The sequence below is a fragment of the Melanostigma gelatinosum genome, assembly GCF_949748355.1.
Source record: "Melanostigma gelatinosum genome assembly, chromosome: 19".
Taxonomy (NCBI): domain Eukaryota; kingdom Metazoa; phylum Chordata; class Actinopteri; order Perciformes; family Zoarcidae; genus Melanostigma; species Melanostigma gelatinosum.
In genome coordinates this window covers 9096322-9113597 of record NC_136652.1, presented here as the reverse complement: position 1 = coordinate 9113597, position 17276 = coordinate 9096322, and the positions used below count along the sequence as shown (strand labels likewise).

General features: G+C 41.5%; 3 protein-coding genes across 4 annotated transcripts; 2 read left to right on the top strand and 1 right to left on the bottom strand.

Annotated features, from left to right (window-relative positions):
- Positions 1–572: 572 nt before the first annotated feature.
- lrp11 (low density lipoprotein receptor-related protein 11) lies at positions 573–5854 on the top strand (the record flags this gene model as incomplete). Its single annotated transcript, XM_079291355.1, has 9 exons — positions 573–1137; positions 2033–2190; positions 3048–3189; positions 3381–3506; positions 3613–3795; positions 4674–4841; positions 4953–5009; positions 5100–5192; positions 5283–5854. 9 exons carry the CDS (start codon positions 573–575, stop codon positions 5435–5437), a joined length of 1647 nt encoding a protein of 548 aa, XP_079147481.1. The 3' UTR covers positions 5438–5854.
- An 851-nt stretch (positions 5855–6705) lies between these two features.
- pcmt (protein-L-isoaspartate (D-aspartate) O-methyltransferase) lies at positions 6706–12742 on the bottom strand. Of its 2 annotated transcripts, none has more exons than XR_013772874.1 (8): positions 12589–12742; positions 10068–10172; positions 9944–9975; positions 9739–9843; positions 9470–9590; positions 8535–8620; positions 8092–8326; positions 6706–7604 (listed from the first exon to the last, which is right to left on the bottom strand). XR_013772874.1 is itself a non-coding variant. In XM_079290846.1 (8 exons), exons 1-8 carry the CDS (start codon positions 12641–12643, stop codon positions 7592–7594), a joined length of 687 nt encoding a protein of 228 aa, XP_079146972.1. In that variant the 5' UTR covers positions 12644–12742; the 3' UTR covers positions 6706–7591. The 2 variants fall into 2 exon arrangements, 1 of the variants encoding a protein (XP_079146972.1); XM_079290846.1 differs by having other exon boundaries at positions 8157–8326.
- Positions 12743–13696: 954 nt separating this feature from the next.
- nup43 (nucleoporin 43) lies at positions 13697–17276 on the top strand. Its single transcript, XM_079291017.1, has 8 exons — positions 13697–13900; positions 14302–14424; positions 14619–14696; positions 15284–15446; positions 15602–15737; positions 15832–15983; positions 16100–16216; positions 16894–17276. Exons 1-8 carry the CDS (start codon positions 13781–13783, stop codon positions 17121–17123), a joined length of 1119 nt encoding a protein of 372 aa, XP_079147143.1. The 5' UTR covers positions 13697–13780; the 3' UTR covers positions 17124–17276.

Sequence of the window (17276 nt, the reverse complement as noted above, 5' to 3'; positions counted from 1 at the left end):
TTCAGTAATATTTCATAAGAAATATTGTAGCTTTTACACTTTAACTTAAGTAGGCCTAAGCTCATATGCACCGAGTGATTCAACTGTTAAAATCAAGTTTTAATATACCGTAGATACAGGCAGACAAGAGCCTCAAAATATTACAATAAAACAAAACTATTGAAAAGCTAGAGCAATGAAAATGTGAAAATGTCTCCCTGTTGTGTTGTTGCTGTTCAAATGAAAGTAGAGTGTGCCCGTTTCTAAAGGCAAACACCTGTGGAAAGGTAGAGAGGGAGGTAAACAGAGCTGCAGGTGTGTCCTCTCGTCATATTTATCCATCACTGTGACGTCATTGGTTTCTGATGAGCAGCCAAACGGTCTCGCGGCCGTCTTCCCCCTCACCACATTTCGAGCATCGTCAGAGGACAAACGGTTCGCTGCTCCGCTCGTGATTTAGAGACGATCACTCTGTAAAATACCGTGTTTTAAGTGAGTATTACGGGGATATAGTTCATGTAGGAAGGCCGTTTTTTCTCCCTGTGTGGTTGCGCCGGAGGCAGAAGAGGGGAGACGCCGCTTAACAGACCAACATGGCTCTCTCTCAGCATCCCCGGCTGCTGCTGCTCGCTTGTGTCGTGCTGCTGAACGCAGTCCGACGTATCGACACTCGATCCTTGCCCATATCGGATCTGAAATCAAAAATATCGGGCGTGGAGGAGCTCTTGGAGGAATTCCGCAAGGAGCTCCAGCAGGACCAGACGTACCGGGCGGGCGATGCGCTGGACTCGTGCGTGGGCGACTTCAACGCCGTCGGGGAGCGCATCATCCGGACCAAGGCCTCCATCGAGCAAGGGGCCACCTTCCTGTTGGCCCCGCGGCGGGTGTACACCTGGAGGGACTGTCTGCACGCCTGCTGCTCCCAGCCCCACTGCACCGTGGCGGTGGTGCAGCAGGACCTGAGGCAGCCCGGGGACAGCCTCAGCTGCTACCTGTTCAACTGCACCTACAGGAGCAACAATGTCTGCAGCTTCGCCCCGCAGCAGGGCTTCACCACGTACAGCCGGACAGCCAACACCACGCAGGGACAACTCCCTGTTTCACCCAGCGGGGCAGCCAGGGGGCCCGGGGCAGGACATGATGAGGACGATACACAAGGTGGGGGGATGACAACAACAACAAGCTGAATATAGAAAGTATTGGTCCATATGCTTAATAATTATTTAGGTGTTGTTGTGCATGCATGGATAGCCTGTTTGTGTTGATATTAAAATCCTGCAGGGACGTTTTTTTACAATTATCCTGGATGGATAATAAGTTAGTATTAGTTATGGACAACCAATCAATATGCTTACCCTTCTAGATGACCTACCCCATGGTTCATTCATTAAAGCTTAAATAATAGTCTTTAACGTTTCATCTTCAACTAAAACACTGATTTAATTAAAATATTTAACAGAGGAAGGAGCACAATATAAAGGTTTACTCTTTTTTTTTTTACTTAACATGCAGATTTTATAGAAACATGACTTATAATGTAGGAAACAAAGCATTGCGTAATGATTTGTAATGTGGTTCTTTGTTTTGGTATAATGTAGGACAGTTTATGCAATATTTGCTCTGATGTATCTGTAGAACAGAAATTAGCCCTCCAAAGTGGGGTTATCTAACTTTATAGTACTAAAGAACATGTGTCTGCAGTCTCAGTTTATTCTCTCTAGTATGTAAGATAATCAAATTGCATAGAACAGTCACCAGCAACTGCTTCATCTTGATGAAGCCGGCAGGCTGGGTTAATGATTTGCAACATTAGATCAGGACACTGAGACCAGCAGCAGGTGTTTTTATGGCAATAGTTATCTTATTTATTTACTTACTGAGCTGAGATGATTGGTCAGCTGATTGATTACCATTTAAGTAAAGTAAAAATACCAACTATTATCTTCTTCAGCTTTTTCTAAAATAAGATTTTAATTTTTTTTAAATTGAAATAAAGTAGCCGTGTAGTACATCCTCTATATTATCTTTTTTTTTTTCCTGTGTGATGTTCCAGATGTGGATGAGCCTCCTCGCAGCGACGCCGGACAGGATGTGGTGATCCAGCTGCCCACAGACTGGGCCGTCCTGGACGGACGGGACAGCGTGGACGACCGTGCGATCGACCACTATGAATGGACCCTCGTCAAGGGGGACACGGCCATCAACATGAAGGTCAGTGCACGCCGATCGCCAAGACATCTTGGTATTAAATGTTTGTATGCAGGTTCATTTCGGCGCATCCATTTGAGTAATGAAAGCCTGAGAACACACACTGGAGGAAACACAGAGTGAATTAAGAAAAGATACAGGGGGTTGCTCTATTGTTCTCTCTTCTCTCAGGGGATCAGCTGATTCTAACATTTTAGTTTGCAGTATGTATAGTCACTAATCGCTCTCGCAGACACCAGTGTCAAATTGCTTGTTTGAATAAGTCAACAGGGCGGCTTGTGTGCAGAGCTCCATAATACCTTGCTGTGTCAACAGAGATAGTTTATCACGTCCCGGCCTGCTCCAAGGACATCGGCCATGCTGGAGCCGGCCCGCTGGTCACAGGCAACATGCAGAGTGTCTAATACAATGTGTCCTATGCACTTAAGTCATTGAGATGTTGTTTTTTGGAAAGACATGTTGCTGCTGAAGTTTTCAAGAAGGAGTGAGCGATAGGAACATATAAACCTTCAGATGGTATATTTGTGTCCGCTGTAGATTGTATCCATCTCTTTAGCGCCACAAGGTGTATTAGGTCGTTTTGAGCAATGATGTAAATATATAAGCAGGACTCTTTTACAGCAGTATTTGATTTTTTTTTATAAATGTGATGAAGTGCTATTTTCAGGTATTTATTTTGCATCTCAATTGTATTTTTTTAACAGATTAAGAATCGCAAACAAAAATCCTTTCACATTGTCGACTACAGATTAGTAGGTTAGATAAGAGGGCAAACGTGTATTTTTATGGTGTTATGCAGTTATCTAAATTTAAAAAAAAGTATATTTTTCTCAAACTGATCATTTCTCTATCTGTTGAAGGCGACTCATCCAGGGCTGCTGAAGATCAGCGGACTCCAGAAGGGAGTCTACTCCTTCCAGATGACCGTCACTGACGCAGCGGGCCAGAAAAGCTCCGACAACGTCTCCGTTACTGTGCTGGCACCAAAACACCAAGCAGAAGGTGGTGTGTGTGTGTGTGTGAAATATTGCTGCTCAGCCAGTTTAAATGGCAGCACTGATGATGCTACAGCATTAAAGAATATATGTACCGGTAGTACTTTCAACATTTTCTAATCATTAAGAGCTGGGTTTATGTGGTCCCGGTTTAAGACTGTTACAAGATGTATAACTGTAACGTTGTTGTGCCCACAGTTTGTACAGGTCTCTGTTCAAAGTACCAGTTCAAGTGTGATGACGGCTGCTGTATTGACATCACGTACGCCTGTGATGGGAAGCAACACTGTCCAGACCGCTCCGATGAAATCTTCTGCCCAATCTGTAAGAAACCCTTGTTGTTTTGTAATGGTGAACATCTCATGTAGTCTCTTGTATTGTAAGGATCAGTTCAAGGAATGCGAGAACTTCATTAACTCGTTTTTTTTAGTTGACAGCAACAGGAAGTCAGTGACCCACCCTGCCGATCTGCCTCAACCAGAGGAGGCGGAGGATGGCTCCATGCTCCAGGTTGGGCCCAGAAAGAGCATTGAGAACATCATACCGCCTCAGGACAGGAGCAACGCCGCGCTTCCACAAAGTCCCACTCAACAGGAGGCTTCAGCCAGTCACGGTAAAGGTTGTGTTCATGTTGAACACCTTAAAAAAAAGTGTGATACAAAACAGAGTGCTCGTTCCAAATACAGGGTCGGGTGGCAATCTACAAGCATGACAATATGATCCTCCATCGCTGAGTCGTTAGTGCGGTACCCGTTTGTGAAGAGGCAGAGAGAGAGTTTTTAGTGCTTGTCTGGACATAGAAGCAGATGGAGGCCCTGTAGGCAGCCGTTGAGTCACAGCACTGAGCTCAAAAGGGCTGGCAAAGCCACAGGGACACTCAGCATTCCCTGGGAAAGCAGCTCTTTGCCAGCGTCTTCTCCGAGGGCTGGAACAAAGCCCCTCTGTCCGCTCCGCCATCTGATCCCTGGATCAGGCTGAGACTGACCAAAAAAGGGCTTCTCCCCCTCCGTCGGTATTTTACGGCAGGTAGTACATTCTCAGGAGTCTTTTCTTCATTTCACGAATGCTCAGTCTCATGTCTAAATGCTCGTCTCGCTAAGATGATGCCTCGTTGTTGAGGAGAAAGAGAGGACAAGTCAAGAGAAATGGCGTCAAAAATACTTTGACATTTGCTCTTGGTTGGTTGTGCGTATTGTTGTTGATGGGAATACGTCGACTCGCCTCAGGCTGCAACTTCACTTTCCCTGCGTATGATCAATAAAGTTGTTCGTATCTCAACTTAAATCTGCATTAATTAACTGGACATTTAGAGGCAAAACGCTGTAAACTACTTCCCTTCTTTCATGTGAGATATTTAAGTTTATTATGTATCAAAAAACACTTACTGGTGCAATTTGTTGACAGAGTAATTAGTTTCTCATGAGCCACATCTTGTGCCCTCCAACTTCAAAGTTGATGAGTGGTGTATTGTGCCCGACTCTCTCTCTGTAGATCCATGTGCTGCGTCTCCGGTTGTGGGACCCTGTAAAGGCACCTTCCCGCGCTGGTACTATGACCAAAATGCGGGAGAATGCAAACACTTCCTGTATGGCGGTTGCCAGGGCAACCATAACAACTTCCTCCAGGAAACTGACTGTGTCAGTGAATGTATACAAAAGAGTGAGAATCTGCTTCTTGTCAATTTCTTTTTTCAATCCAATTCCATAATTGCAACAACATAAAACAAGTGTAATTCTTTTTTGTTGTTGTTTGCATGGAAACATCTTTTAGGTCCAGCTTTCAAACCAGCAACTGTGGCTCCTCCAATCACCAAACAGACTGAGATAGGTAAAGCCAGAGCGCATTTCAATACAACTTTATTGACATACCAGGAAGTGTTTCCAAATCTAAATTGTTTACGTGCATTGTTCTTGGAAGCTGCCCCAAAAGTATCCCAGAGCCAGGCAGAGAGCAGCGTCCCCGTCTCCAAACCGTTTCCTGTGATAGGAGGGCATCCAGCACCAGAATCAGGTATAGTTTGAGTTTGTATGTACCTCCTGTTCTTGTTTTATGTGTCATGTTCTTCATAATCGTCTACATGGCCTCTCTTTCCCCCCGAAGGTGCAATCCTTCCTCTGGCTCTCGGCATAATCATCACCGCTCTGCTGCTGATCATGATCGGCTGTCGTCTCAGACTCGTTGGACACAAGCTGAAGAAAGCTCGACCCCTCACCACAGAGGAGTCCGATTACCTCATCAACGGCATGTACCTGTAGCCAATCAGCCGCGGTCTGAGATCCGAGAAAGAGAAACACGGCCGTCGTCGCAACACAGCCTGAGCCGGAACGTTTTGAATTTGCACGCTGTGTTTCTTGCAGCCCAGTGTCTGTAATTTGTCCTCATGTCAGGTTGGAAACACCCCAACACTTTGCTGTCATGAACGTTTGTGAACATCGCCACACTGAACCCCTCTGACTGCTAAAACCGCTGCAGATGCTGCCTTTAAAGCCATTGACACACATTTAGACGCTTGTTAATTCACATTTATGTTGTGTGATTTTGAATCCACGATGGATGAATCGACATTTGATAATGAAATACTGCATTGCCCCAATGACTTCTGGGATACATACAGTACTAGAGGCTATTTTGTGCCCTTTATTAAAATTCCTAAAACACAGGTTACTTTGATATTAAGCATTATTATTTGCACAAAAATATGCTGTATTTTTTGCCACTAGGTGGCACTAATGTGGCATGACTGCTGCACATTTTACTTGAGTTAACTGGTCTGAAGGGCAGAAAGCTGTTATAGTGCACTTTTTTTGACTGATTATAAATCAGCAACAAATTATTCTTTAAGTTCCTCAGAATCATACAAAGCCATAATAAATTATATTGGTCAAATTCTATCTCTGTCTAAATTTTGTCGCATATTTTTTGTTATTAACCAAACTTATGTGGAGTATCTGCTATATTTGCACACATGTATTCCCTCAAAGTGTTTGTCTTTGATGTGAGATATTAAAGTGTGTTAAAAAATTTAAAAACACTGGTGCGATCTGTTGACTGAGTAATTTACAACAATGCAACACTATCTTTTCCCACATGTTTAGCACATAATTAAATTACCATTGAAGCCTTTATTAGCAGTTTGTATATTTTAAAGATTGAGGGGTTTACAATTACACACAAACTGTTTATTCCAAGATGAGACTTATATAGTAGGTAGTGTAAAAATGGTGCAATTAGGCTGTCATATAGGAAACATTTTAAAATAAAAATAAAAAATTGAATGTAGAAATCATTTAAGATCAGCAGAGCATCCATTACCCTTGATAAATAAAAGTTAGATAAATAATTAAAATACACAAACTACTTTTGGTGGCTGGTCATAAATGTCTTTGGGGGGTGTGGTTGTGGCTAAACAATCGGGACTCCTGACCTCAGAATTTCTAACATACTTTATACAGATTACGACTGTATAACTAAATATATATCAAATGCTATGTTGCGTCCTGCACACAAAGGATTAAACAACAAAAACATAAGCATCTCTTTATTTTCATGTGCCATTCCAGAAACTGACAGCCAAATATCATCCAAAACAAAATGTGCTTTTCGATTTCAAGAAAACAGACATTCATTTGCTTTATATTGTTTGTTTATTTTGGCAAAGCAGTGACTATCCCATTTAGTAACAGTCGCCAGAAGAGCCTGCGTTTAATCATTGATGGAAAACCAGCGGCAGGAAGCGGAAAGCACAGCCCTGTATGTGCACATGCGTCGGTGTTGTTAGCACTCGGCTCTCTTTGGAGTATGTTCGGTGTGATCCAATACGTTGCTTATTCTATGTGTAGAATGACGTAAGAGTGCTGCACATCAAACGGCTTGTGTGGGTCAGCCATTGTGTTCCTAATACTGCTGACAGCTCATATGTTAGCAGAGAAGTCTACGGTTAGATGTCACACACACACACACACACACACGCACACACACGGTGAGTTATCTAAAGGATCCAGGCTTTCCTCGTCGTTGTCCCGCGTTCCTCTTACATTCAGCTCTGATGCTGCTGAAATGTAATACTGTAAAAATTGCTGATTGCATTTTAAATGGTAAAACCACCACAACCAAAAAAAAATAAAAAATAAAACCCTAAAATCCAGCAGTTAAAAAGTATACACAACCAAAAAGGATGCAGGCCTGAACAAAAAACTAAATGTCCTCTACAATATTTCTGTGCGGCGCTTCAAGCAGTCTTTCTTCCCAGCGCCTCTGGCGGTCAACAATGACACTCTAGTCCATCGTTAGACTTAAAGAAAAAGAGCATGTTTTGTTACGCTTTGAACAAAATGCCATGGGCTGTTTGACCCCATCCAAGTCCTCTCCAGGTTCAAACTTAAAAGGTGGATTATGGACCGTCTTCCTCTTCAGAGTTCATCCCTGTGACAAACAGAAGTCAAACGTTAGCAAAAGGTAGACAAAGAAGAGCAGCATACCAGAAACAACCATGCAAACACAAAGTCAAGAGTTCCAATCACATGCAATATGCAGTTATTGTTTTATTTTTGTCTACATCTCACAGAAGATCAGCAGAAGATCAAACAGAATAGTGGCGGAGTTTGGTTTTAGCGCGTTATGAGCAGCCAAATTAACAAAGTGGTCATGCTCTGGAAAACCAAGCATATGCCTTCACGCTGCAGCTATTTCAGTTTCTCTCGTGTTTGGGCACCAAAACGACTATGGCTTCAAATTGCATTAGTCAAGCAGGTTTTGTTGAACCAATTTGGAACCGTGGAGTTAAAAAAAACGATGGAGGAAACGTGCAGCTTAGTTGGTATGGTATGGAAGAAGCAAGAAATGTCAGAACAAGCAGCAAAATGCAGCCCCATTCGTGATCCGTTGCCTGCTCCGTGCCACACCATTTCACCTTTTCGCCACTGTGAGAAGGAGAGAGTGAGAGGAGGAGGGGGGGGAGAAAGAAGTCACTTCCACCTGGACCACTGCTTGTCTTTGTCTGTTAAAGGCACATAAATCACTCCCATCAAGGGCTTCATTTTGGTGCTGCCGTCCTCCAACTTGTCGTACTGCTCCAGCATCTGGTTGCCTCCCGCCGGGCCAACGGGCAGAATCAGCCGGCCGCCGGGCTTCAGCTGGTCCAGAAGCTGAGGGACAAAACAAGGTACATGCAGTGAGTCAACAGCACGACGATACAAAGGGACTGAACCAACATGTGCATTTAAAAAAATAAGCCATTCCAGGATTAAGAATTCCATCCTTTTTTGAAACACAAGATGTGTGTGCATTAGTTGTTCTGCACTGGTATTGATTTGTTGCTTTGAATTGTTTAGTTGTAAGTATTCAGAGACTCACCGCTTGGGGGACATTGGGTGCTGCTGCGCCTACATGGATAGCGTCATAAGGTGCTTCCTCAGTGTGGCCCATCCGCCCGTCTCCCACTGAAACACACAAAGGCATCCTGTTTCAAAGATATAAAGCTGGATGATAATATCTTCACTCAATACGTGGAATCTGTATCAGTAATGTGACAATATATTTGAGCGTGGAATCTCGTTTATTTTGCAAAGTACCAGTACATGAACACATCTGGAGACTTCTAAATCTACAACTGAAGTCTTAAAATAGCTTAATCTGATATCAGCCAAAAGAAACAGCAAAGCAGCTTTCTGTTGTTACTTTCAGACTTCAAAGTGTTTGTGTTTTGTTTGTGTAGGCGCAATAAGTTGTTGTGTCAGCCCACAACTTTTCAGGCTTCGTAAACTCCTTCACGTTGTGTTTTTCTTATTTTCTCTTTGTGTAAATACTGACAGATTAAAATTTTAAAAAGTAAAAACAAGTGTGTTTAGCGGCATCCGGCAGATATTTGGTAGTTTTACACATGTAATAACCGACACAGTGGAAACAAAAGTTGTTTTTTTTTGTTGGCTGGTTAAATTGAGGGAAAAATACTGGACCCATAGAAATAAAAATATTTCTATAACTGGACCGAAAGTAAACATACATTTGCCCAACCAGACTTTTGTGCCTGTTTGTATCAGCACTGCCACCCTCCTGCAGAGCAATTGAAAGCAGGCACTCACTGCTCAATTATTTAGCACTGCATGACCGTATCGACTGAGCTACTGTATGTTTGGTTGCCCACTAAAAGAGGAGACAGACAGAACTAAGAAGCATTACACTGTGGCTTGTCTAAAAAAAAAAACTAAAAAAAGTACAGACAGCTGACATTTTTACAACTCCGATAAGTTCCAGAAAAAGACAAAAACCTTTCATCAAAGACATCTTACCTAATAGCGTGACTCTGCCCGATGTTATCAAGCTGGGGTCATCTTTCTTCACATTAGTTACAGACTCGTCTACCAGCTCTTTGATGTGATCAATTCCTATAACTTTCCCTTTCGCTCCAACCTGTAACGCACGAAGGGGACGGCACAGCATTAGACACGTTTCATCTCGTTGTATGCCGATTGGTTGACACGCCAATTAAAATCAGCTCAAATCAGTCAGAACAGCACCGAAGAGAAATTGTCCGTGTTTACCGTCACGTGTGGCTCACCATTCGTGCGAAGCAGACGGACAGGATTCCACTGCCGGAGCCGACGTCCAAAGCGTTGGCTCCCTCGTACAGCTGCTCTTGTAGAAGCTCCAGGGCGTAGGCGTGCTGGGTGGAGGGGAGGCAAGCTTTACAAAAAAAAAACTGTTCACACTTTGTGATTCACAGGAGGCAGAAAAACTGACTGAGAGTGTTTTTGAAGTCATACCATGTGTGGGGCGCTGATGGTTGCTTGATAGCCTTTTGGTTAAAGAGAGATTTTGTTAGTTCAGACCCGTATTGAGAGTCCAGACCGTGCGGCGATGCACGAATGATGACGTGAGCAGACGTACCTATTGACTGCGGCGAGTCCATGTACGGATTACACCGAGAGAAGTGGGCTCGGTCTGTGGCCAGCATGACTTCATAGACCTTGTCGGACTTAATAATTCCATTTTCTGGGGATGCAAAAGAGTTTGTGTCACTGTGTGTTATGGAAACGAGAACAAGTACAAACACCAGGTAGGAATATATTACATCATCTTGCAGCAGATGCAAATGGAAATTCATAGAATTAAGGCATTACACAACCAATTACTACAGTTAGTGGTTCCTTTGGGGTTGTGCCATACGACAACATTTGCAGTGAGGATTGCTATATATGCCTTTATAACTCTGTCTATCAGACCATTGGGGGCAGGACTGCTTTATGGCAACATTTTGTGACACTGTGAGGATGATGATTCACTGAATTCACCAAAAAAAGACCTTCCTGTCTGGCTTTCAAACCTTTTCAACAATTTCTCATTTGATTTTCCAGAAAATGTATTGTATCTCAATATGTATCAACGTTGTGATAGAGGACTTTATCCATATCTGGGAGAACAGTGGAAACTACTGAGACAAAGTATGAAAAATCTGAGAAAATGTGGGACTAAATGAAGTACACAGGGAGGAAGTTCACAGCAAAGTGTTAAAGTTGATGGACGTGCGGTGGAAGAAACTTAAAAAACTCCCTAAAGAAGTGTTCGTGTCTTCAGAATGAACCCTCATAACAGGTTCCTGCAGCCGGTGCCAAAGGCAGGAAAAGCCAACGACAGCCGGCGCCGCTCTCATTACCGTCTCCGGTCGCCATCAGAGATATGTCACGCTTTAGGATACATTACAAGTAAACCCTGCACGCTGTTACTGGGACACATACTCGTGATTTCGGAAAATTTGAATAAACCCAGACTGGCAGACTTCAAGCTGTTTTTCCTACCTGTTCATAATCTGTGTCAGAATTCAAAATGCAAGCCCCTTGGTGACGCAGACAAACTTTATGGCTTTAACACGAAGTATTCATTTTAGAGACATCTAATTTTCCACCAACACAAAACTGGGTACAAGGTTTGAAAACAAATGCAACTGGGTGAACTACTACTGCTTTCAGCCATGAGCACTGGTCAGAAGGACACAAACAATTTAAAAGAAAAGTTGTGAATTAGCATGCATCCTGAGTGTGACCTGCTTAAATCCAGTTTATGCAAACTCTGTGTCCAGCGAAGTGTTCAATCAGAGGGAGCAGAAAATCAAAGTAATGACTAAGTTACGAAGTAAAGAGCAAATAGAATAAGAACATCTACACATGTATATATACACACATATACACATACACATATATATATACACACATATATACATACACATATATATACACACATATATATATATACATATATACATACATATATATACATATATATATATACATATACATATAATATATATATACATATATACATACATATATATACATATATACACACACATACCTATATATACATACACATATATATACACACACACATACATACATACATATACATACATACATACATACATACAACATACATACATACATATATACATATATACATACATACATATGGTCAACAATAAACTGACACATTGAATCATATCTGGCAAGAAAGATAAAGAAAGGAAAAAGTGCAAATTATGCTTTTTGCTTTCGTTGCAACGCAAATGCAGCATGACTGACCACAAAATCTGGTGCAATGCTCTGCGGACTGCACAGAATATAAATAGCCCTGGTAGACACTTTATATTGAACCTGGACTTATACACTTTGGTCTGAAGATGTCAACATGAATATAATTTTGCTATCTGCAAGTTATCATGTCTGATCAGAGCTTGTATGTTGATAAAGTGGCAATCAATCACTGATATCCCCTCCTAACCGCCCAATGCACTGTCATCTGACTGCAGAAGAATGTAACACTGATGGCATCGGTCATAGTGGACTTGGCACCGGATAGCACAGTTACTGTTCTGTTTTTTTTTGCAGAGCAGCAACTGACTGCCATGCTGCCATTTTCAATCACCTTCCAACAAAGGCAATGTATAAACTAGCCTCACATCCACAGTTGTCCGTGTCACTCATGTGAAAGGAACGACACAGAGATATTAGCCGTCAATGAATGTGGGCAGGGCACTTTGCAGCGCTGCTATCGCTAGCTACAACGTTCCAAATGACGCACATAGAGCTAACGTTAGTAGGCTAGGCTAGCCTAACACAAAGCTGAAGCTGCAGAAATAATCTGTAATTGGTATGTTTTGTATTGTTAGTTATTGTTTTTTTTCTGCAGCGACGGCAGGCATGCATGACGCAAACGTGGTTTGGGAAAGGGGTGTGAAGAGAGAGAGAGAGCGAGGTAACGCGAGGTCAACAACAACATAGTTTAGCACCCAGCTAGCTAACGTTACGCTCCTCCTGGGTTGAAAGCTCAAGCCTAAAAACTACACCGATTCCGGGCGACCTGTCTGCAAAGGCGTCGGTGCTGCAGCCGTAAGAGAAAAAGCATGAGGACTTACTGCGGAGGTTGTTAACAAGCTCTGCGTGGCTGGCTCCTCCAGATTTCCAGGCCATTATTAAACACACTTTGCGGAGTAAGTAGACAGCAGCCGTCAGTGCCGCGCCTGCGCCAACTGTTCTCCCGAAGAAGCTGACAACCTCTAGAGCGGACGGGGGAGCGGCGGAGACGTCACGATACATTCAAAATTAACGAAAACGCCCCCTGATACAAAACAGTGACATTGTTTTTTAATCAAATATTTTATCTTTGATTTTAATGTAAGCCTCGGCTAAGATTAAAACACATGGAAAAAATCAGCATCGCTCACTCAGAGTGTATAATCAGATTTGCCGCAGTAACATGGACGGTGGCCGATAGGTGGAGTGCGACACCTGTTAAAGTATTTCATTTATTTATATATTTATTTTAGAGCACAAAGAAAATATGCAAAAATGTATCATACAAAAAAGATATTTTTCTATTTTATGTATACTGTATATATGAAATCAAGATATTTTTTTATGAAGTAACAAAGGGGAAAAACAGACGAAGAGCACAAAAAGCAGATATAGTTGTACACTTTTTTTAGTCTTTCTATTCATATCTAATATATATTTCAGTGATTTAAGTAGTTGGAACAATAAGTATATCTGAACATGATGAAACAGGGGGGACAACCTTTACACTTACAAGTATGAATATGATATTTACCCAAAATAATCACAAGATTGAAATGTTTGCGTCCAAGTTGTCCATAAAATAAATACCATTGAAATTAAATAACGGTTTTCCAACCAACTATGAACATCATACCAAAACAAATTGACGTATAAACATTTAGAAAATAAATGGTCAATGGTTTCAGCTTCTGAGGAACAAAAATACAAGGATCCACTTTAAATCAAATATTTTGTGTAGAAAATCACTAACAGTGTAACTTACTGATACTATTTTATAATACGTTTCTCTGACTTTAGGAGCGATCCGACATGATAAATAGAAAAGGAATGGGTCTTCAAAAATACCTCAATATGATCCCACACTGAACCTGTGAATAACTGTGCGAAAAATCGCATGATTGATAGTTTGACCTTGTTAAGCCACCGTAGTTACGTACAAAGTAGCAGGCGGGCACATTTGGGTTTGTCTCATGAATGCTAAGCTAACACCAGCAATCTTTGACTTAATTTACGGTGTTAGAAACTGTCTCTATGGAGAATATAAATGCGAAATACGTTTCCCAGAAGATCAGTAAAACCAGATGGAGACTAGTATCGCAGTCGTCTTTGCAGCAACCAGATATCTTTGCGACTGGCTCGTGGGATAACGAGGTTGGCAAGTTGTCACTTTACGTTAACAATAATGAGATTGCCAAACTTCCAAGAATAATCTGGCAATTTTAGGTGGTTTTGCTAATTGACGTGCTTACGCATATTGTAAATGTTAAAAGGACTCAAGACATATTGTGAATTGTACGGCGTTATTTCTGCGTACAAACAGTGCATGAAGACGTGGTATATTATTAGCTTTAGGGAAGTGTTTAATTCATTTGTCACGTTATTTACAATTAAACTATAAAGGCTGGCTATGTTAAATGGCTAATTAGTGACGTAAGACATTTGGATATTATGACAACTGTCAGTGGGTCGTGTTCTGCTTTACTTCACATTGACAACAATAAAAACGAGTTCAAATTGGACTTAAATAATGTAAAGATGTGTGTCTATTACAGGTTAACAAGATTTCCTTTTGGTCCATTGGGAATCATGGAAGTTCTGACATGGACGATGGCTTTGAAGGAGACCCACAGCTTCTATGTGAATACAAGCATGATGGAGATGTTCTGGACCTTCAAGTAAGACCCTGGTGGGAAAACGATAAAAGGGATTTGTCCCTGTCATTGTATTTTTTTGTTTTTACAGAGAACAATACGTTACGTTGTTGTAGCACTCATTAATGTAACATCTGTATTGATTTAAGACAGGATATACCAAATGTTACATACTTATAATGCGACCAACTTGTAAACTTTATTGATTTTTCTTTCAGTTTTTGGACCAAGACAGAATTGTCACAACGTCGTCAACTGGAGCAGTCACCATCTTTCGCCACCACCAAAACAGTCAGGTACACACTGATCTCTTATTATATCATCATATTATTATTATGATATTTTCACTCGATGCTTCACTTGGCACACATCATCCTGATATCATTTCACAAACTGAGGATTTTACTCAAAATTAAAACATGTTGGAAATATAAACACTGACGCAATTTGGTAATGAGGGATGGTGCATCATTAAAATCATTGTTGTGCAAGACAAGAATATGTTCTGTTAACAAACATAGGGAACTTTAACTCTAACTTGATAAACATTTGACCTGGCTCTTAACCCTGATCTTAGCAAGGAATAACTAGGGGGTAGACTTGCCTAGCTTGATGTTTACATTGTTTTTCTGAGGCCCATTGTGAAAGGCTGTAAGCATTAGAGATCAATATGTCTTCAAGGTATGTTATTGATGACTTTATAAACCCTTATTTAACATGATTAACGTCACATCAACAGACTAAGGAATGGCTACACAAATATGTTGCAGTTCAAGGAAGTGAATGCCGGATTAAGTGCTTTACTGGATATAAAGCATACTTGTGGTTTGGTAAAAACTCTGAATAATCTACAGTATGTCCTCTCGCTCTCTCTTGACTGCAGACAATATCAGTTTCTCAGCGCTGGCCGAGAGCGCATCATTACCCTTGTGACAACGCTCCCTGTACCGGTGTTGTGTGCAGCAGTCCTGAGATCGTTACAGTTGGTGAAGATGGCAAGATCATCGTCTTCAGAGCCGACCAGGAGGGAGTGATTCGAGTCATAGGTGAGATTGAGATTAAGCTGCTGTAGCCAGACTATCGTGTCGCGTTAAAATACAACACAGAATTACAATTCTTAGCATTTGATGGCGTCTTCGGGCCATGTGAGGAACAGAGAATAATGTGACTAATGTGTTTTTTTGGACTGAACCTTGGACAGAGAATGCAGACAGCAGCACGATTCATGCGGTGACCTACCTAAGGACAACAGAGATTTTGACGGTGAACTCCATCGGCCAACTAAAGCTGTGGGACTTCAGACAACAGAGCAACGCACCATCCCAGATCCTCTCCTTGTAAGATCTCCTCAGTTGCTACCAACAAAAAAAAAACGAGATCTCTAGATTTCGAATTTTATAAGCAGTTATGATATGTTTGTTTTCCTTTCAGGTCCGGGGATAGAGTCCCTCTGCACTGCGTTGACAGACATCCGAACCAACAGCACATTGTTGCCACTGGAGGGCAGGACGGCATGCTCTGTGTCTGGGATGTGCGACAAGGCAACACACCCTTCTCAATCATGGAGGCACACTCTGCTGAAAGTAAGATTTGACTGTGGGCAGAAATGTACAAGTCAATTCTGACGTGGTTGTACATTATATTTCACTTTTGCAATAACTTCTGCTTTGTGTTATTTACGTCTTTCTTTGGTTTTCAGTGTGGGAAGTCCACTTCCACCCAACCAACCCAGATCATCTGTTCACATGCTCAGAGGATGGTTCACTGCTTCACTGGGAGACTTCCACAGATTCAGACATGCCCTCCTTCTTACAAGGCAAGTCAAACTGTTCTGTCTGCTATTCAGTCCAAAGAAAAAACTGTGATGTGCTGCCAAGAAACGGCATTTTAAAATGCAACGTAAAAGACACATTTTACTATCGTTGGCCAACAATGTTCACCTGATATGTAATGTAAATATTATAAAGGTGAGTGAAAAAGATGTGGGCTTGTCCGTTTACAGTGAAGGCTGTTGGGAAAAGGTGCAAAAAAGATAATATTCTTCTAACATGATGATCAGTTGTTTTTATTAAGTAGCACATAGTGTTGTTAAACTTGTGTTGGATGTTTAATTATTACAATGGCAAAAGACAGGTTTAAATGTTGTGGTTTAAATAGGTATATGTGTTTTAGTCTGTTTTAAAGGATTGACATAATTTTAGAAATTGAGGGGTAGAATGTAAATAAGAACATTCACTAAAGTACTGTACATTTTAATTGAGTATTTCCATCTTAATTTCTGTCAACAGTAACCTCTGGCCTCCTAAAGCACTCAACAGATTGTATCTGAAAATAGCTTCATCAAGAGTTGACAATATTGCAGCACAATCCTATGGAAATCTTAATCACATAATTTTATATCTTTTGGTTTTCAGAGCAATCACAAAAAACTGAGTCGCAGCCTAAGGAAGCTACCCACCAAAGAAATAATAGGTTTTTATCATTGTTTTCCAGGTGGCAGGAACAACAGCATGACATCTCGCAGTGCGATGGCCCCGGCTGGAGGGAACCAGTCTCTCATCAACGCCTGGCTCAGCGGAGACTCCAGTAAAGGCCGTCTGGAGACGACCCACATGCTGCCCAGCCAGACGCTGTCTGTCAACAGTTTGGATGTACTTGGACAATGTCTCGTCTGTGGGACTGACGGAGAAGCCATTTTTGTCAATAGACAGGTCCCCGTTTAAAAGAGTTGTTACTGTGCAGGACAAGATGTGGATGAACATCTGTTTGTTTGTCATCAATGGTTCAAGGGTTTTGTAGATAATTCCAAACAGTGTGTTTCAATGACACAACTTTTGTATGGATTTCATTTCAAACTGTTTGAATAAGTAAATAAA

Coding starts and splice junctions, on each gene's coding strand:
- nup43 (XM_079291017.1), top strand. CDS start 13,781: ATGGAGAATATAAATGCGAAATACGTTTCCCAGAAGATCAGTAAAACC. Junction 15,984..16,099: donor GGAGGCACACTCTGCTGAAA/GTAAGATTTGAC, acceptor TTTGGTTTTCAG/TGTGGGAAGTCCACTTCCAC. Junction 16,217..16,893: donor CATGCCCTCCTTCTTACAAG/GCAAGTCAAACT, acceptor ATTGTTTTCCAG/GTGGCAGGAACAACAGCATG.
- pcmt (XM_079290846.1), bottom strand. CDS start 12,643: ATGGCCTGGAAATCTGGAGGAGCCAGCCACGCAGAGCTTGTTAACAAC. Junction 9,976..10,067: donor GGACTCGCCGCAGTCAATAG/GTACGTCTGCTC, acceptor TTTAACCAAAAG/GCTATCAAGCAACCATCAGC. Junction 8,621..9,469: donor GGGCAGAGTCACGCTATTAG/GTAAGATGTCTT, acceptor TGTGTGTTTCAG/TGGGAGACGGGCGGATGGGC.